Source organism: Lytechinus pictus, chromosome 3, assembly GCF_037042905.1.
Source record: "Lytechinus pictus isolate F3 Inbred chromosome 3, Lp3.0, whole genome shotgun sequence".
Taxonomy (NCBI): domain Eukaryota; kingdom Metazoa; phylum Echinodermata; class Echinoidea; order Temnopleuroida; family Toxopneustidae; genus Lytechinus; species Lytechinus pictus.
The window spans coordinates 45,785,034-45,807,549 of NC_087247.1; the positions used below are offsets into that span (position 1 = coordinate 45,785,034).

Below are 22,516 nucleotides of genomic sequence, written 5' to 3' on the forward strand. Positions count from 1 at the left end.
GAGGAAATATTTTTGGTGTATATTGACTTGAAACGGATTTTTTTTAGTACAACAGGATTATATATCTCATTAAAAACAGACAATGCGAGCACCAGGAATGATGAACACACAGGCCCTATGTTTCATAAAGTTATGAAAAAAAATGTTTCTTATATAATATAATACAATATAATATAATATAATATAATATATATATATATATACACACACACACACACATATATATATACTGTATATATATAAACATACATATATATATAAATATATATACATATATATATATATATATATAAATATATATACATATCATAACTTATTCACAAATACAATAGACAAGTGACCTACCATTGTAAAGCTTAGAATCTCCTCTTTCATCTGAAACTACTTAGATTAATCCTCATTCACGCATGAGTGAGCAAAAACAATTTGAAGAAAGGATACCATAAACTCATTTGGCGGGGGGTATCTGAATTTCTAAAAGAAAATCACACGCCTCAAAAGTTCAATATCTGCTCTTTTATTTGATACCTTAATCACAGAAAATGGTCAAGAAGTAAAAAAGTTCTGTTCCATCGAAACAATGCTTGTATTTCCATAATTTCATTAAATAAACGTGTTTTCACCGGTTTCCCACAGAAGCTATCGCACGGTTAAACAAAAATGCATGGCTGATCGTCAACAAAACGGAGTGTCGAGTGACTCGGAACGCTAGCCTGTAAAACCTCTTCATTTTATGGAATTCAAGCTTTATTTCAAATAACCAGAACTTTGTTATTTTTTGACAATTTTCTGTAATTGAGGTATCAAATTAAAAAGCAGATATTGAACTTTTTTTTAAATGTGGTTTTCTATTTGAAGCCCAGATACAGCCCGCCAAGTGACTTTTTGGTATCCCCTCTTCAAATTGTTTTTGCTCACTCATGCGTGAATGAGAAATAATCTAAGTAATTTCAGATGAAAGAGGAGATTCTAAGCTTTACAATGGTAGGTCACTTGTCTATTGTATTTGTGATTAAATTATGATAAATCATCGATAAATCTCGGTTTAGTTTTTTTCTGGGACGCACTGTATATATATATTCCTTTACTACTTATTCTCTTTCTTTCTCCCTCTTTTTCTCCTTTCCCTCTTTTTTTGTCCAGCCGATAGGGGGAGGGGCACGTGCCCCTCGTAGTTAGGCCACTGAATTAAATGAATAGTGTAAATTGTGTGTATATCCTTGGCTCTCTGACCATGACGTATTGTGTAGAATTTGAGATAAAAGCTCTCGTAACTTTATTTTACATCCGATATTGATCTTGATCAGATTTTCAGTGTCCAAATCTTTTAATCTAGAACTATATCATAATTATCATACTGAATTCATAAAACATGATAATTGCTTCCAAGCTTTTTATTTGAGCATAGAAACAAGCAGAGGGTTAGGTATTACTTCACACCATTGCATAAATGATACCACTTATAAATATTAGCATAAAAACTTGCTTTGCTTTTGATTCGTCAAGGAACTGTAAGAATCAAACACTGACCATTTATCATGAATAGAATACCGAGATGTAAATCCGGAATTACCCTTCCGATCAGAGAGATGTCGCTATTGTTTTTTTTTTAAATAATATAGCACATATCCACCTTGTTAGGTGCTCAAGGCGCTCCTATATTACCCGGCTAAGCTAGGCGTTCATAGCGCACACAGCTTCTTGAGGAATAACTTCCTACCGGTACCCATTTACCTCACCTGGGTTGAGTGCAGCACATTGTGGATCAGTTTCTTGCTGAAGGAAATTACGCCATGGCTGGGATTCGAACCCACGACCCTCTGTTTCAAAGTCCGAAGACGAATCCACTGGGCCACAACGCTCCGCTTTTAATCAACAAACCCAACTAATGATTGGCGCTCGTGCGAACATAAGCAAAGTGCTATCTAACCCTAGTTACCCTCTTAATAAATATCTTATTTCTATGCATTATTATTCAAGCAAATTCCAACAATAATGGCCAGGGAAAATAAAAGAAAAGGGAAAACGACAGAAAGGGCAAATTTTATGCATTTGGCCCTTTTTCAAGGCCTATAGTCCGTACATAATTAATCCTATAACATTCTCATAATCTTATTATAATAACACTATTTTAACATGGATGAACACCATCACGACATTGGTATTCGTGCAAATTACACATGTTGCGATTAACTTTTAAATCTACAAAATTGTAATCCCTGATTCGTTTCAAAGTAGTGTTCAAAATATCAATAAAAAATCTCAAAACCTTTTGGTAAAGTACCAATAAACCCCGAGTTTTCAGTAAATTAGCACTACAAAATTACCATAAATTACAATGTAAAACAGCTGAAAATATTAAGTGCAGGAAATTTGAAAAAATAGGCTATAGTGAAATTTGTTTCATGCTATCTTAAATCAATATTAATTTTAAACTTTTCTTTCTCGTTATTGCATAAATTCAAATACAAGAGAGGTTCTTGTTGTTTGTTCCTTTTTCCTGGGTTTATATAGGCGTGACAGGAAGAAAGAGGCTGCGGACGTATAGCAATTGGTTCACACTCCTTTTGATGCTAATCTTTTGAAAATTTAACAATTTAAAGGGTCTTCATCATGGCCCTGGGAAGCGTACATTTTGGAGTGAAACCCTTTTTTTTGCTTGTCAAATTTCTCATGACCAAAATGACCTTCATTTTGTCGTGAAACCTTTTTTTTGCTTGTCAAATTTACATCAGCATCCCCTGTAAAAAATAATGAAAATAAATAAATCGGGACACAAAAGATACATACATGTATTCAATCAAAAGTACACATTGAAAGGAAAATATAGGTCGATATTCCATTTCCAGCTGTTGCTGCTTGTCTTTCATTAGCATTTGGGCAAGTCCTTGCGCGCTACTTGTCCGCCCGATATAGGGTTTGGAAAATAGACTAGGGCAATGTGCGTTAACAGGAGTGATGGCTGGACCGCGCCTCGGATGCTAATCTATGTATTCAGACGCATTTTTTTTCAAATATCAGAGCCGAGTGCCTTGGCAAAAGGCTAGTCTTCCATGGGTTAGGGAACAAAATGATATTTAATAAGACATTGTTATTGTTTACTACTTCGTCTTTGATATGTACATGTTCATTAAGATTTGAGAGATAGTAACATTTTTCATAATTATGATTTAAGAGCAGTCAGTTGCGCAGTAGGCCTACAATACATTTCGGATTAACTACATGCTGCACACATTGTTAATCAGAAGATAGATAAAGTAAGTTACTGCTACCATAATAACCCCAAATCCACATTTCGTTATGAGTTGAGATGCCTGATCTTTAATGTAACAATGGTATAATATGCTAATCAATGATATTATGAAGATTGATACCCCAGCAGTCCCCAAACTACGGTACAGTTTGATAGTCAATACAACCACAAGGAACGTCCCTGCTAAGATTACCATCAATAGTTGCATCAGAAACATTCTGAACAATCTGACGTGGCTGGCCCTCTTGGAAGCTTCTGCGGATGCTGACTGCATCTGACACTGTCTCACAAAGTCTTCAAGTTGTGTCCACTCTGCTTCATCCATGTCCACCTGGTTGTCCAATCTACCACAGACCAATAACTTATGAGGACAATCACCATGCTCATGATCAAAGGTTGAGGATAGTTTGCTCTGGAAGCTCTTCGTATAAGCACCCTTAATCGTAGCATGATCCTCCAGAGACGAGTCGGATGGTCCCATAGGGAAATCATGAACAATAATACAGACATTAGTTGCGCCTGCATACAGAATGTAAAAAAGTACAATTTCAACCAGGTTTGACTACTTGAAATAAAATGTAATACAGTATACCAATTCAAAATTATTCATCCAAGAATGGCTACTTCATCCATCTACCAGTCAAATAGTATACTAGTCAAAGATAAATTCATCGGTACTAATTTTTAGAAACATATAATTCTTTTTTAGAATCCCACAATTCATATCGATGACTTTTGTAACCGTCAACCTCCATACCCAAATTTATAATCCATCAAACGAGAGATGAAAGAGAAGGAGATCAGGGTACCAAATATAGATGAAAGACTTCTTAATTCGTTAACATACAGAAAACGACGCACATCCCCACACACCCCAACAATTTTTTTGCATTTTTTTTATTACCAGAGTTTTTCGTGAATGTGAGCAGGAACTTGTCGAATAGAATGTCCACAACATCATCCACTGCTAAGTGACAAGTGCTGACAGAATGACAGACTATTACACCATCAAATCCTGAAAGATGATCGAATCCAAGATCATTGTCAGGCAGTTCTATAACGTCTACATTGGTCAGACTTGAAACCTTGGTTATGAAATGTTTTATTTTAGACCTTACTGACTAACAGACGGCTATGATTGTACCTGGTGCCATGGCGCATCATCTGGACACAGAAAACACAATGAAGATCATTCATTTTGTGGAATTTCGATAAAAAATCAAATTACTAACAAAAGCTAAGTTTGAATACAATGTTGACCTACAAAATAACAGAAATGCATCTTCTTAAAGCTCACAAAGAAACAAGATTAGATTCGATCCGTACAATTGCCTTTTGGTGCATTTATAAATATATACTTATAAAAAATAACACAGGAAAAGATTGTCGAGAATTTGATTTGGAATATTTTTTTGAAGAAGAAATATGTAAACACGTGTAATGTGATTTTAAATGTTCAATTATGAAATATAATACATTCCCATGGTGGGTTTAAGGATAAAAAAAAAATTACTAATAAGACATTAAGAATTTAAAAAGGTGTCTACTAGATCCTTTAATTTTGATTTAAAAGTACAACAAAAATCCCCCGGAGTCAGCTCATTGTACGTGTGTATAGTTATTTATTCCACGCGTTTAGGCCCATCAATCAGATATGATTATGTACACCCATCTGGGAATGACGCTTAACTTCACCATGCGAAAGACATAACCATGGTAACCGGGGCTTGAAAATTGAACCTATATGCAATTCGGTAACCCCTTCCCCCCCATGACGCTTGATTACCCAGTGAAAAAAATCACCCCCACATGCAATTAAGTCAATGTCCGATTTTTTTTAACGTATTGATTCACAACAAAGTCGTGTTTTGTTGATATCTTGTTACCTGTCACGTCATGCAACCATAATTTTTTTACTGAAATTCCTACACGATTATAGATATTTTGATGCATTTGATCAAAACCAGATGAGTGAACAAAAGTGCTATAATAGGTATAGAAATCGAGCAACAGGTCACATCATTCACGTTCTGGCACATATATATGGATTACAGTCAAAGAATAATTGTCTCATGGCCGCATGTATTATTGTTTACCCAAATATTTCAAACTTTAATAGATCACACATTTCATATGTGATTCAAATTAAAACTCAGAGTATGAAATACGGATTTTACACCGGTGAAAATGTGAGTGGAATGATCAAATTACGTTTAAAGTTTATTCTAAAATGAAACAATTCTCATTATGTGAAATATGTAATGAATTCCAATTCACAGTAGATGAGATAAAAATGAGGCTAATTTAACTAGCCTCATTATTAATAACAACCAATTAGTCAACAAATCGATAACATTGTGTCATAAGCAAAAGTTGAAGTAGGTACAGGTTCCATCATGATGACATTTCTGTATTTACAACCTAATATTGATAGAAATATTGTTCTGTACTTACCATTGATCGTTCGCCAACAATATTCTGTTATCACTGCAGACAACTATGTAGCTGGCCTACTAGTATTTTAGCTGTAACAGAGGAAGTAGAATTGTTGTACACGGGATGTGTAGTTGAGTGTAACCTACAATAAAAGCCCCATTTTACATGTTCTACCGATTGCATCCATCAAATGCTCTAGTCACAAAAACAAAACCCTTCAATGGCATATGTGTTTGTTTCGTTCATTTTTACCATACAAAATGATATTCACATTTGACAAGAAACGAAAGAAATAATCTTAGAAACAAACCATAAACACACACACACACCCACACACCCTCACTACCACATGAGTCTATTTAGATTATATTGCATAATTAATCCGTTGAATTATAATGGTTTGAAATGAATCATTCGGAATTCTGTCTTGAGAAAAGAAGCATAAAATTATGCTCCTGTTGCGTTTATGTGAATATGATAATGAATGTAAATATATATGCCTACATCGTCAATATAACTAAGATAATTTTCACGTAAGTTAAAATTATGCAGGTTATTTTGAAGTAAAATTATGAAGAGTATATTGAGAGGAGTAACTCCTTCAGATTATTTTTAAGTGAAAACTAGTTAAGAATTAGTGTATGAAAAGATAAAGAATTTTGAATATCAAGTCCTACTTGTTTAATCGATGTATGGGCTAAAACACGTTTTGGTGTAAACAAATGGAAATAAAAAGAATGTTCACTTAGAGGTTACGAATACCTCTATCCAAAGTAAAATCACCGAAAATGATATTAAGGTGATTCGTGTTTGTTTAAGCGATACGTTAACACACACACAAAACATGTACATTGTAAGAATATGAGTAATTTTGCGTTGTTTTAGGTATACATGCAGTATAAAGGATCAGTCTAATCAAAATACATAGACCCTGTACAAATTTTTTTTTTTTTACATGCATCAAAACGTGATTATATCATACAGTGTTTCCTACAAGGGATATATAATGCTTCTTCCACCACGACCATTATAATTATGTATCTAGGCAACTGAAATATTCAATTCAGTCTATTCTTCTGCTTGAAAGAATCACGTTCCGATGCATACAGTCTGTCATGACATGACTATGTTTTTTTTATACCTCAGTCGCATTTCCCCTACCATGCCTACGGTGCATGGCCATACGGCGAGTCGAAAACAGCTGTTTTATTCATTTTTATTCAAACCACCTACATTTAAGATATGAGTGATGTCTGTATCGTACTATGATATAGCGGCATTATTTTGGTTATTGTATTAATTTAATTTTTGTTCTGGTTTTTATGAGTGCTTATTTTGAGCCATTTTTTAGTTAAACGAGTTACTAATACCTTGGTCACATTAGCTCTACGGCGGCCGTACGGCGAGTCGAAAACAGCCGTTTTAACATTTTATGTACGAGCAATACATATAGGTGGTTTGTATAAAAATGAATAAAACAGCTGTTTTCGACTCGCCGTACGGCCGCCGTAGAGCAAATGTGACCGAGGTATTACATACGATGTTAATTGACTCTGCTTTTCAAACATTTTTTTGTGTTTCCTTAGTTCCAATGTATTATTATTATTATCAATGTAACATTATATTCTGTCAATTTATTTCTTGTCATACATGGCAAAAAAATAAAACAAACAAATAATTATGGAGCTGGTTAAACAAAAATGTTAAAACGGCTGATTTCGACTCGCCGTATACTGCTGCCGTAGGGGAAATGTGACTGAGGTTTTATGCTTCTATTGGAAATATTTAATTCACTGCTTGGGTATGATGTAATTTTAGTTTGTAAACTATACTTTTTCATTGTTTCTCACGCCGTTTACAGCTTACAATGGATATACTCACTGTATGCAGCCATTATGTGTATAGGCCCTATATGCAAACATGCATTATGTGATTATACCAGCACGCATGCAGTATATCCATTATGGCACCACCCTTTGGTTGTACATGACATTATGTGCTAATTTATCATCCTTTTCACGAGCCATCCTTATGTTTTCAGAGGTCATGAACTAATTTTGAGAAACTTGTGTTTAATTTCTAGCTTTTAGAATTTACTTTTTTTATTTTGAATACCAACACAAGTGATCGATCAAGAAAAATAAAAGACTGAAATTTTACGAGATATTCAACAATTGACATCTCATTAGAAATTAACAAATTAAAATTATTCTTTGATTCTGTATTGACTCTGACCTCTGAGACACTTCGTGATGTCGATGACCAATTATATCAATATATATATAAATGTATATTTTTATTCGATAGGATCGAAACCTTTATTTTGTATCTTTATTATTACAGTGCCACTGATACTTTGTGTTTAAAAGGTTCCTTCGCATACAAATCATGGCTGAGGCACTCAGAAATAAGAGTGTTCATTACATTTCGATTATGAATATTCATTATCAGGTTCCGGTTGTAGGATTTCAATTCTCCAATCATCACCTCCATCATCATTGTCATCATTGTCATCATTTTCATCATCATCATCATAATCACCAACAGCAAATTCGATTTCACATTCATCCTTTATTAGTTTTTTAAACTTCATCCTCTCTTCATCTCATCACCATTACTACCACCATCTTGCTGTTATGACACAGAAAATTTACACACAAATCACATATCATACCAATAATCTTAATTTTTTTGGTAATATCAAATTATCCTCCTGAGTAATGACATGGACATTTTTTCTATTTTCAATACAAACAATATATCATCTGATAATAACTATTACTCAACCGAAGATTTTACTTCTAGATTTAGAGACATGGAACATAAATTCAGTTTGCTTCATATTAATGCTCGTAGTTTGAATAAAAATTTTGAGTCATTGGAATCATTACTTTTCACTTTAAACAATTTCAAATTTTCCATTATTGGTGTCACGGAAACATGGCTTCACAATACTTCACCTAACATATTCAGTTTGGAAAACTATAATCTCATTAGGCGTGACCGGGAAGATCAAAGAGGAGGAGGTGTAGCATTTTACATCAGTGAACATTTATAATTCAAAGTAAGGAAAGAAATATCATTAAAACAGAGTGAAACTTTATTCATAGAAATCACGAAGCCAAAAAGCAAAACTATAATTATTGGATTGATTTATAGACCCCCTCATGATAAAGTAAATTTATTTTGTGAAGACCTTGAAACGTGCTTTCATACTATTAGAAAAGAAGAGAAACAAATATATTTAATGGGTGATTTTAACATCAACCTGTTATCCCAAAATAATGAACATGATTTATTCCTACACACAATGCATTCATTTGGCGATTATCCCCATATAGATAAACCGACCAGAATTGATAGCCATTCATCAACACTTATCGACAACATTTTTTCAAATATATTAAACAGAGATATTACCAGCGGATTGTTAATATCTGATATATCGGATAATTTGCCGGTTTTTTCATTTTGCGATAATGATATTCCAAAAGAAAATATACTCAAATCGACAATGTATAGAAAATAACATTGAATCGTTTAAAAGGGATCTTGCTATTGAAGAATGGTTGGATGTATTTCATGAGTCTAATTTAAACATTGCATACACAAATTTTAACAATAAATTGCAGACATTTTACGAGAAAATTTTTCCTCTGATACCACTGGTCAAAAGAACGAAGGCAAAAATGCCATGGATTTCTAAAGCAATTTTAAGATCCATACGTACCCGAAAACAAAAATAAATACAAAACTTACAGAAATAGACTAACCAATACAATTCGAGCTTCTCGCAAATTATTTTATTCCGAGAAGCTTTACAAAGTCAAATCAAACATGAAAGCAACATGGGAGATTATAAATGATTTGATTGGCAAGAAACCCAAAATATTACCCAAAGATAATTTCACAGCTCATGATGTTGCGATAAATTCAGAAGATGTAGCTGATACCTTTAATTCCTTTTTTGTTAACTTAGGACCCTCATTGGCAAACAAACTTGACAGAACTGATGAAAATTTTGGAAAATTTCTTCCCACACCCATTAACTCTTCTTTATTCTTTAACCCAACAAATGTTCAGGAATTAATTGAAATAACAAAAAATCTCAAATCAAGCAAATCACAGGGAATTGATAGAATTGGTACTTTCCTTCTTAAGCAGATCATACACTATATTGCCTCTCCTTTGTGTCATATTTTTAATCTGTCGATTAGCACCGGAATATGTCCTGATTCCCTAAAAATTGCAAAGGTAAATCCTGTTTTAAAAAAGACAATCCGCATGAAATAACAAATTACAGGCCTATTTCTATTCTTCCCAGCATTTCCAAAATATTAGAGAAGATTATTTACAATAGACTTTATAAGTTTCTAGATACTTTTCATTTTCTAAATTCTAACCAATATGGATTCAGGAAAGGACATTCGACTGATCAGGCTTTAATACAAATATACGATAAAATCACAAATGCAATGACAAAAAAAGAACATATAATAGGCGTATTCATGGACTTAAGCAAAGCCTTTGACACTCTTGACCACCAGATATTACTTAAAAAACTTGAAAATTTTGGAATTCGCGGAATTACACTATCTTGGTTTAAGAGTTATTTGTCCAATAGAAAACAATATGTAATTCACAATAATATTCCTTCTGATTTTCAGTTAATACAATGCGGAGTTCCACAAGGATCAATCCTAGGCCCCTTGCTTTTTTTAAAATATATATCAATGATTTGACTTCTGTAACACCTTTATTATCATATGTATTATTTGCAGATGACACCAACATTTTTTGTTCACATAATAGCTTAGAAACTTTAGTAGATATAATTAACCGTGAATTACCAAAACTATCTTTGTGGTTTAAGTGTAATAAGCTTTCACTCAACATAGATAGAACAAACTTTATATATTTCAAGCATACACACTCACATGATAACGAATTTCCTTACAATATAAACATAGACAATACTCCTCTCAAAAGGAAAAGAGAAACAAAGTTTTTAGGTGTCACAATAGATGAAAATTTAAATTGGAATGAACATGTACGTTGTATAACTACTAGTATTTCTAGAAACGTTGGTATACTTTACAAAATGAAAAACATAATTCCACATACAACTCTTGTCATACTCTACAATTCATTAATATTGTCTTATATATCATATTGCAACATAGTTTGGGCAACATGTGCAAAAACTAAAATTAATACAATATACTTATTACAGAAAAAAGCAATTCGAATCTGTACTGATTCCCAATATTTATCACACACAAATCCATTATTCCATAAACTAAAGACTCTAACAGTATTTGACATAAATACTCTTCAAAATTTACTACTTATGTTTAATTACGTAAATAACATGCTCCCACCTTCATTCCACAATTTTTATACTCTGAATACATCTATTCATTCTTACCCTACCCGTAACTCTTCATATTTCCATTTAATCAACCCTAAATTGCTTATTGCGCAGAGATCCATAAGACACCATGGTCCAGATTTGTGGAACTCTCTACCAGAGCCTGTAAAACAATCTTCGTCTCTTCACTCATTTAAGGCAAACGTTAAATCTATGTTATTATCAGAATATTTGAAGTAAAATTTCTGTGTCATATCCTTTTTATCGTGAATTTATTCCTCCTTCGATTTAGTCATTACCAATATCTTCATCATGACCACCATCATCTCCATGGCCTTCATCATAATCATCATCATCAACATCATCATATCACCGTCACCCTCAGTTTTATCATCTTCATCTTCATACTATAATATTGCATGAAGTCATGTTTCGTATTTGAAAATGTATGCCCATTCTGCTTTATAAATGTATTAATTTATTCAATTAGTATAAGTTTGGGATTGTAATTTTTTTCAAGCAATCTGTTTATGATGACAATCCTTCTCCTGCAAATTGTGAATATCATATAGTTAATCATTTTTGTCTGAAATTATCTTTTTAATACTCTTTATTTATGATTCATGCCAAAAATGCTAGCATATTATGTTATGAAAAATGTATTATACGAATGTTATGGATGCAGAAGAAAACAATAAATCAAATCAAATATACATACGTACACAATTTCTTCAACATGTTTTATTATCAAAGTAAAATTTAATCCAAAACCGAGTACATAAACTCAAGGTTGATAATTATAACAAAATTTACAACTTTTCATTTTGTGTTAACAACAGTCTACAAATTATGTACAAACCACTGAAGCAATTAATGATTGAATGAAATGCGTGAACAAGTATATACTAAGAAAACTAAACCAAGCTGAGACAAAGATAATTATGGTTCACAATGTTACCATCGCCACTCGTATTCTATTTCGCTTAAAGCTCCCACATGCACACACTCCCACCCCCACCAACGTACACACGTGCAAACACATACAGGACATTCATTCATTTCTAATAAACATTGGCAGTCTTTCATAAGTTCTAGTTTGGTAACAACAGCACAAATAACAGCAACAATAAACAAGATAATTATGATTATAAACTTGTATAATGCCTCATTAAGTTTTCAGTGAATGACTCTTCTTAACCATTCAAACCAGAATTTCTAGATTTAGATATATATTATACTGTTTATTGGAAATTACATGGAATGAAAATAAAGTAATATTTAAAAAATGAATTATAATCACAGATTTCTAAACATACAAATTATTATCTGTTCACCACATGATAATATGCCTATAAATCGATTAGATACTCCATTTAAATTACGTCTTGACGATTTGCATTGTTTGTCACCTACGTAATCTTGATGGGAAACCCTGAAATGTTGCGACAAGACTGAGGCCACCATTCTTTCCAATCCGGCAGGATTGGTTTGTTGATCTTTCCCGCTCTTGCTGCTTTTTCGTCATCTAATAGTCTACTGACGACCTGGCACATATTCTGAGGCATAAAAAGCCATGATTCGTTTGTGAATTCGACGGATCCTTGTTTCTTCCATTCAAAGAACTTATTGTAGAGATTGTCATTCTGATCAAGAATGGTTACATAGTCCGCAAGATCTTGGATCGTTTCGAAGTCCTCGACATGGATGAATGAATCCGGTGGAACGACTGCCTCGTAGTCCGCTCGAGGAGGTCCAAACACAATAGGGACTAGGTCGTTTTTGAAGGCATTATTCCACAGTTTTTCGGTGATGTAGTCTCGACAAGCGCAGTTTTCTAAAGCGAGATAGAACTTGAACTGTCGTAGTACACCATTGCATGTTTCGGAGAAGTTATCTACACGTGGAGGACAAGCTCCTTGCTCCCCGCACTTGCCGTACATGCCCACGTCAAGATATTTGGATAGCTCTTTGACAAACCCAGTCCTATTCCAATGCAGATAGATGGACTGACAGTTAGAGGACAACCATGCGACCTGTCGTTTCCGACCAGCAGCCCAATTCCTTGTTTCGTTTGAACTAATCGATGGTTTACTGGTGTCATAGTAAGCAAAGCTAGCATATAAGTGGGACTCCCTGAAACGGTATGACATTATGTAATCATAAGCGCTGTTGATATAGTCTTTGGGTGGAAGGACTCCTTTTTGTGTATTTAGTGGACTTTCGTGGGAGTAAAATATCAATTTTTGTCCTTTACGTTTATGACTCAATATTTTAGTCCAATTCCAGAGTGTCCTGGGTAAGAGCAAGACGGCATCACTATCTTTTAATGTCTCATAATTGGCGTCGATCACCAAATTGATACCGCATGCTAGTCCTGGACAGGGCTCGATTCCACGTTGTCGGTGTTCAGTTCCCCATATTTGGACTTGTTTAACACAATGAGGTCTAGGAAGAGCTTCACGAATCACAAGTTTGGTGTCAATCAACTTTTGTTGACCACCGTCTTCTGAAGACCTGGTATTCGGTTGGATCAAAGAGGCCGGTTGGTCTACACAAAATTTGAGCTCAGATTTATACCCTTCTTGTTCCCTTTCATGTGCTCCCCTCTCTTGCATTATCCTCAAAATATCTCCGTAATCTTGAAGGAGCCTAGTACATTCCTCTTTGCTAACAAGACGAACCTTTGATCGATCACTCCCACTGGAAGATCCTCTGATCCAATGGCAATGGTAGGAGATCCAGCAGAATGCTAAGATACCCCAAGATGTAATGACATAGAGTAAGAGACGCTTGGGGGACATTGTAGATAAAACCTGAAAATATAAAAAGTGAAGAGTATAATTCTGGATAAACGCACTAAAAGACTGAAGTTTTTTGGCAAACATCTGTGGTGGCCATGTAATGTCAGATGGACTCGAACGGGTTGTGTTTTCAATACAACCTCAAAACACTATAACGACCAAAAAAATATTCTAAGATGTCATTTTTAAAGATGTTAAAGCATTCGTTCCTATTTGATATTACTTCTTTAAAGTTCAATTTGTTGCCATTTATCTTGATACCTATAATGCTATCCCAAAATCGCTTTAATTTATTCATTTTTTTCTACTAACAGATTACATAAATATAACTAATGTAAAAAATAAGCCCTTTTGTAATGTAGACCTATAATCTTTGATTATGTTGAGTGAATGAGCATTGCCTTGAAAAAAGGCAAATTAACTCATATTCAATGGCGAGGGGAGGCATGTTACTCCCAAAGTCTCTGTCGAGTGTCGAACATATTTTTTTTAGTCCATACCTAAAAGGACATACGTGACTGTATTTTCAATGTACGTTGGACTTCTGTTCTGTATGAAATTGATTTCGAAAAATTATCTGTACATATTTTAAAGATCTTCACTTTGGTCACTTCGTCGTACACATAATGATTAACTACCACATAAATCTTGAAAGAGATGGAACATGTAAATGTTTATACTCTTAGTGCATCTGCAGCATGAGGTAGCTATGAACTACGAAACACTTTGACCTCTCGCAATTCTTGAACAGTGACGCCCCTGACCTTTAAACTGTATTATTGGCAGACATTCAAGGGCCACAAGCACCAGACATTTTAAACAAGTTACTCCAATTTACACTTTCATGAAAGGGGAATGGGAAAAGAAGGGCCTGTTAATGATATAAAGGCACTAAATCTATTCCAACACCTTGCACTCCAAATAAATATAACAGTTTCTGATACCTTATTGTTTCTAATGTTTAATAGGTTTTTTTCGTTGTACACATTGTGGCGAATTTCTTCTTCTTTTGTGACGGGGATGAAAATAAAATCCTCAACAGCGCAGTTCCAACCGCTTGCCTTACATTTCAGAGAATTTGAGAGATTTAAATAGGTGTCACGAGTTTGTATTTGTTGTATACTATCAACATTCTCAATATTTGATTTGATTTAATGTTCTCTTCTGCATACATTCATTTAATTAGTATATATTTTTTCATAACAAAACAAAACGTAATATTGTTTACTGTTTTTTGGCATGAATCATAGAGTAAATGTACTAAAAACATTATTTAAAAAACACAAAAAAATTATCCACTACCAACATGTTAAAACATTTACAATTAACAGGAGAAGTATTGTCATCATAAGCAGATTGCTTGAAAAAAATGACAACCCCAGATTAAAACTCATTAAATTGATTAAATGCACTGATACAGCAGAATGTGTATATGTTTATACCAAAAACATCAGTTCATAATGAAGATGGAGATGATAAGGATGAGGATGATGAAAACAATAGTAAAGTGAAAGCAATGGAGATGATGGTGGTCATGATGGAGATAAAGGTGATGATTAAGTCAAGGGAAGGGGGATTTCATGAAAAACTAAAGCATTGATACAGAAAATTCACTTCAAATATTCTGATTATAACATGGATTTGACATTTGCTTTAAATGAATAAAGAGACGATAGTCTTTTGATAGACTCTGGAAGAGAGTTCCATAAATTAGGACCATGATGTCTTATGGATCTCTGTGCAATAAGCAATTTAGGGTTGATTAAATGAAAATTTGAAGAGTTATGGGTGGGATAAGAATGAATAGATGTGTTCATAGTATTGTGGAATGAAGGTGGCAACATGTTATTTACGAACTTGAACACAAGTAGTAAACTTTGAAGTGAATTTACGTCAAATATTGGAATAATGGATTTGTGTGATAAAATAATATTGCGAATCAGTACAAATTCGAATGGCTTTTTTCTGTAACAAGTACATTGTATTTATTTTGGTGTTTGCACATGTTGCCCAAACTATATTGCAGTACGAAATATTATACAGATATTGCCTTCCTAGAGTTTGAATATAACATTTCCACTCCCCGACGGAATTATATTTTTCCCAAGGGATTATATTTTGCCCGAAGTGCGCAGCGCTGAGGGAAAATATTCTCCCGAGGGAAAAAAAAACCTTCGGAGGGGAGTTGAAATGTTATTTATTAAAACGATAGACCAGGCAATATCTGTTATTTTATATAGTCTTTGTGGATTCGCCATCAGAGATTGCATTCATCATCTGGCTCCAACCTGAAATTCTTGCTACAGCTCTGATCCATCTACGTCATAATAGAATTTCCTTTGAAAATACATCAAGCGCGTTCTTAATGCAATCGACGCGTTAACAGTAGCGCGTACATCAAATAAACTACCTGATTACGCAACTTGTAAGCAGCGAGTGACGTCACCTTAGTGAATATAACGCCGCAATTGACAACACAACACAGTTATATTTACCGAGGTGACGTCAAAACCCAGAATATAACAAATGTGATCCTCGCAGCTATGGTCACGTGATGGCGTATTGACCTATCACTGATTCGAATCTACATAACCTATGTAATATACGGTATATATTAACGAATTGTATAGTGTGACAAGGGTATATGAACTATATTTTTCATTTCGTAAAGCACACCTACGTTTCTAGATATCGTATATGTTCATTCCAATTTACATTTTCATCTATTGTGACAACTAAAAACTTTGTTTCCTTTATCTTTTGAGAGAAATGTTATCTATGTTTATACATACAGTTTGTTTTATCTACATTATTTATATTCAGTGAGAGCAAAGCCTTCTAGTCCTTGGCATCGTTTGCGGGATGTTTACATGATCTTATTGCCTGAGAGTCCTTTCAACATTCCCAGCTAAGGTCAGACTTTATAACCTGGACCGCGCTCGTGAAGAGCACTGTCCTTCGCTTACGTAACAGCGAGGATAGTCTCCCAGTCGCGTGCGACCTCGCCAAGCGATGACAGATCTCTGTCGCGTGTAGCCTCTTGTCGAGGCCCTGTCGGCTGCTTTCCGAGCGAACATGGCAAAGCACGGGAGAGAGCGAAGCAGAGCGCCGCGAGACAGGGCCTCTGGACATCTGTACCGAATTTCACCGACTTTCTTTTGTTTTTTATTGTTTTTACCAATTCACCGACCAAAAACTGGTCGGTGAAAATCATCCAATGAGAGCGCGAGCTGCTATGACGTCATATTAAATATTCATGAGCTCATCTTGAATGGCAACCCTTGGATTCTTGGCGAAGAGTGACGACGAAATATCAAAGAGCACTGAATATGCCTCTAAAATGCTGAATATTGACCGATTTAAGGATTTGCAAGTCGATGAAATTAACTCTGCACTGAAAGGACGAGATGTCTTTGTAAATCTACCCACAGGATATGGAAAAAAAAGTAATATTTCATGCGATTCCACCGGTCGATCCGGGGCGTCGATTATCGATCTCCGCTGTGCAGTGCAGTGAGGGAAGCTGGAGTGGAGTTGCTGGGAGTTGACTCGAGTCTGACCAGCGGCTGAGCAGTATCTCCCGGGAAGTTTCGGGGCGGTGATGGGTCTGTTACGGCCAGTAGTAATAGTAGTAGTAGTAGTAGTAGTACCACTACTTGTAGCATTTTGCTGGTTATATCCCCTTTAGTGTCCCGCAATTAAATGAATCCCCTGCAGAATAGTGTACTACTATATAGTATTCCGAACCCAAGACGAAACAGCTCTGACATTTCATTGGTTTACTCGGTGACCGGTAATATCATGACTCATGTATATTCATTAGGAAGACGTTCCTCATGAATATATAATTCAGTTCAGATGTCAAGAGGCCCTGGCTCGCGCCAGGCCTAATTCGCTTCGCGAATTAGGAAAGCCCTCGCTTCGCTCGGGAAGCAGCTGCCAGGGCCTCGACAAGAGGCTATGTCGCGTGCGACTTCGCCTGACCTCACGCCGAGGACAAATTTGTTTTGCATAAGTCCACGGTCTTGCTCGTCTGCCCTTGTGTACGTTATGCAACATCAAGGACAGACTGGCAGTCGCGTGCAGCCCATCTATGCCGAGGACGAATGTTGTTCTTGGGAGAAGGATAGAAACCAACTCAAGGATGCTTTGCTCAACTTAGCTCTCTATAAAAATAATGGGTGAGAACTTTTAGATTTATACAGAGTCAGACAATGAAAGAAGAGACGAACAGATGGTGAATTTAGTGAGATTTGTCAGAGCTTACATTACCGTGATTATTGTGGTTTAATAATCTCCAACACCCATATACATTTCGTAACACAGGTTATTTCTTTTTTTTTTAAATTTTACATTCAAATTTTTCGGAATTTTCTCCTATGTACTTGTATAAATATGCATTCAAATTAATTCTCTATTTTGGTGGCCTCGGCCTTTACTCATATAACTTGCCGGTTAGTATTGTGTATGCTTTTGTGGGTGAGGGGCTCGTGAGGGGATAAATTGGGAATGCGGGTGTGTGTTTGATACCCCTTTCATAAACCCAATTATGCGGCTAATAGCAGCATAATTTGGTCGTAAAATCGGAGGAGGATCAGAGTTATCCGCATTATTTTGATGCTGCAATTATCCGCATAATAGCAGCATCGGGACAAGATTTTGAGTTTATGAACGCATTTCCAAATAATGCGGATAATTGCCATGGTGCGGTCACAAGGTCACCCTTTTCCAACACAACCGCATCGGAGGGGGCGTGTCCAGTTGTCGTGACGATTATCCGCCTTTTTCAGGACGGGCGCTCGTAAAAATAATGCGGATAATTTTCGGAGTTTGTGAACGCATTTTTTATTGAATTATCCGCATTACTATTAGGCGGCTAATTGGAGGATAGGTTTATGAAAGGGGTATGAGAGAGAGAGAGAGGGGGGGGGGGGTTAGAGGGTGAATGTGGATACTTGTGTGAGACATATGTTGACGGTGTATATGTTTTGCACGTTGTGGGTGCGTGGATGTGTATGAGCATAGACCCTGCATGTTGTGAGGTATATGTTGAAGAAAATGTGGGTGTGCGGTGCGTGTGAGTTTGTATTTGCTCACACCTCATCCCCTTCTATCTCTCTTCATTTTCACCATGCCTTGTATGATCGAATGACCATCGACCAAGCAGATTTTTGTGTGTATTTTCATCAATTATAATCAGGCTTGTCATCTACTCATTCGTAAATTTTATAGGTTGAATCCATTTGTTATATTCTATTGACTGGTTATAATTTCTCTCTTCATAAACGAGATAATTTTGTTTGCGAGTAATACAAATATTTGATGTTCAGAGTAAAATGACTTGAACCCGCAGTGATACTGAAAGACAAGTAATATAAAATGTGAGCATGGTGAATAATAATTGCATTTAGAAAAAATTAGTGGGACAAAATTTGTATTATCCACGCGTGATGTACTAGGCAGTATTTTGGCAACATTTAGAAAATTTCTTATACAATTATAAGCAAAATTGTTGTCACATAATTTCTTTGGAGAATCTATTTAAGCTTACTTATCCCATTTGCCACACACTACACGACATATTATGTGAAGAACTGATTTTTTTATCAGTATTGACTTTATGGAACGTGAGTCAGTTAGTTTTTTATTAGTAAAATTTCATTAACGTGGCAAGAATAATTTGTTTTCAAACCGAATTATGGCCACATTTAAATGATATCGAACAAAACTACTCCAGAAGAAAGCTCATTTACCAAAAAAATCAAAGATTCGTGTAAAATGGGACAATATACATGATTATATGGCAAGTGAAGGTACATTTCTAGCGTTATCTCTCCAAGTAACTAAGTGCAATTTATTATGTAGAGGAAATAAGAGATACAGGATAATTTATTTGCTTAGATATTTATTTCACGAACGCAATGAAAATGCCCTTGACTTACCTGTATATTTCTCCGAGCCATTATCTGCTAATAATATTTGGGATAGTATCTGATGCTCATCCTTCGTCCATCATGTTCTTCAACACACTGGCAGATTCCTAAGTACTTGTGAGCACACACCGTGTGCGGATACACCATAATACATGTACATGAATGGATGAATGGTAGCCTATGAATTGTTAGTGTATAGTGTATCTACTTTGAGCATAATTATCATCCAAAGAAGGCATCTTGCAGACTATTCGTGACATAAGAAGGAATTCTCCTCCATGCATCTTTTAATCCGGCCATGACAGCTGCAGATTGCCCATGGAGACAAAGCAGGAATATACGCATTTCAGTCTGAAGTCATACACCACTGTGCCACCCCTCCTCTCGATATTTTGTTGACGTCCTGTTTTCTTTTTATTTCCTCCATTTTTGCATCAGATTTGGCGACCTCCCGCCACTGCGCGGCATGCGTCAATTTTGTTTCGAGTTCAAGAGTACTTTGCTCTCATGTCATCTATCCTCTATCTATCCCTCTCTTTCTTCTTGCCTCCTCTCCCTGGCTCCCCTTACCCCCTTATACTGTTTCATAGTAGCCGAACATAATCTACGACACCCATTTTGCATGATGTTGAGAAATCAGCCCAATAATTCTATATGTGAAATACTAATATCATTCCTTTTACTTTCGACGACTCTGTATGACCTGGAAATTTTTTTGAAGTTCAATATTTCTTTTATTGATTCATGTTCATCATAATATAAGGAAGGAACTACTGGATACCTCAGCAACCATGGCTAAATGCTTTCATCAGTTTTTTTCTGCACAATAATCAATATGTAGCAAAAGCTATTTTGTATAAATTAATACGGCTTAAGACAAGTAAAATACAACATTTCATTGGTTTGCCTATACTACGAGGAATATATCTATGCCCAATGGCAGAGTCGTAATGAACCCCCCCCCCCCATACATATAATATATATTTAGGGGGGGGGGGGCGTTTTGGGGAAAATTTATTAAAAGTTGTGAGCTAATGAAACAAGCAAGCAAAAAGATCCAGGTATCATTTTAAATCTGATTGTATGATTAGAAGAAAATAAACTCATTATATTCATCCGTTTTAATGATTTTGGCTGCCATGCTCAAACGGGTGGCATCAATGGCGTACATATGGGGGGGGGGGGCTTTGGGCGCTTGCCCCCTTTTTAAGACAGAAATCTTTTTTTTTTTTGGGGGGGGGGGTAGATTTTGGCATACTTTTTCAGAAAATAATATCATATGTTACCTTTTTCCTTTCCATTTCTCTTTTATTTTGGTCTTGAAACTCACCCAAACCCCCTCCTCATACGCTAGTGCCAAATGGTATGTCGTAATGTCGTAATATATATATATATATATATATTGTTACGATACAGCAACAAATAACAATGAAAATTTAGTTTTTAATTTGATTTCCTTTTTTTAATTACAGGAAACAATCAACTATACACTATAAACAAATAAAAAATAATAATGATCTTACATCTCTTGAAGTGTCAGGTGTGCAATCCAAAGTTATGATAGTCCTGTATTTAATCCAGATGAAATCCAAGTTGGTTGGCGAAGTTTCCTTAAATTAAAGTTCACAATGATGGCGATGATGAAATTGACGTTGAAGCACGATGAATAACAAGAGTCACTGTAACGAGTTGGAATGTCCGTGAAGACGATGTTGATGATGATTAACAGTCAATTTCAGCAATCCATGGGTTGAAAAGCATTCATTAAAACAGCTTGATGATCTCGATGAGAACTGAGAATTCCTCTCTCAAAGTAACTGCAAACAGTTCATTGATGGCGTGCAAACAATTCCACAGAAGATAAATGTTGTATTCCAGTTGGAAATAAACTATGCTCGGACATAAAGTCTGGTGTGAAACTCTGAGTTCTGATCTGATATGATGATGTCCCTGAAGAAACTGCCAGCTTATATAGATGAATTTCTACTATTCTGGAAGCTTCTAGTATTGTCTTTAAAAAGAACATTATCCTTCTTTCTAGAATAGTCCACTTCTAAAAGACTCTTGAATGACATCAGTGGAATTAACAATGTTAACAACCTAGCTAATCCTATTGGCCTTTTCACTGCCACTAGTCTATTGTCTACATTCCATAAATAACAAAGATTACTCAGCTTATTAAATAGACATGCCTAACAAAGCTTTACTGAGACATTCTGGAATATTCTTAATCATTGTATGCTATGAATATCCTTAAAGAGGAAATAACTAAATAAAATAATGTAATTGCAGTTACAATTCTACTTATACATAACAATATATATATATATATATACTGGTTCGGCTTAATGAGATAATATGCAAATTTACTTTGTTAATAAGAATAATTTATTGTACCATTGTATGGCTTTTTATACAAGCGATGCTATATGGTATATAGGTTAATCAACTAATCATTTTGATTACATACATTAAGGCAAATACGTAACTTTCAAATATACATAGAATGTAAGAAATTAATTGTCATGGAAATTCCCTTAACATTATCAGTTAACGTATTTTCAAACTTCTTGAATTAAGATTGGCAACATATAAATTTCACATATGCTAATAGATAGGCGAATTGAGCTAATGAAAAATGTTATCCAATGATAGTTGCAGCACTTAGTTGAATGCGATAATATACCATAAAACACATGTCCCTCCATCCTAGGTTGCCGAT

General features: G+C 35.0%; 1 protein-coding gene and 1 long non-coding RNA gene across 2 annotated transcripts; both read right to left on the reverse strand.

Annotated features, from left to right (window-relative positions):
* Nucleotides 1–1,240: 1,240 nt before the first annotated feature.
* Nucleotides 1,241–5,786, reverse strand: LOC129256277 (uncharacterized). Its single transcript, XR_010293091.1, has 3 exons — nucleotides 5,708–5,786; nucleotides 4,158–4,417; nucleotides 1,241–3,772 (listed from the first exon to the last, which is right to left on the reverse strand). It is a non-coding gene; the product is annotated as an uncharacterized LOC129256277 (long non-coding RNA).
* Nucleotides 5,787–10,720: 4,934 nt separating this feature from the next.
* Nucleotides 10,721–20,225, reverse strand: LOC135153612 (alpha-(1,3)-fucosyltransferase fut-1-like). The gene is made up of 2 exons (XM_064097161.1): nucleotides 19,804–20,225; nucleotides 10,721–13,873 (listed from the first exon to the last, which is right to left on the reverse strand). The coding sequence occupies exons 1-2, from the start codon at nucleotides 19,822–19,824 to the stop codon at nucleotides 12,470–12,472; spliced, it is 1,425 nt and encodes a 474-aa protein (XP_063953231.1). The 5' UTR covers nucleotides 19,825–20,225; the 3' UTR covers nucleotides 10,721–12,469.
* Between the last annotated feature and the right edge of the window lie 2,291 nt (nucleotides 20,226–22,516).

Bases quoted from the DNA above. Each gene is read 5' to 3' on its own strand.
- LOC135153612 (XM_064097161.1), bottom strand. From the start codon at position 19,824: ATGGCTCGGAGAAATATACAG. The intron at 13,874-19,803 runs GTAAGTCAAGGG...TTATATTTTCAG, and splicing joins TGGCTCGGAGAAATATACAG to GTTTTATCTACAATGTCCCC.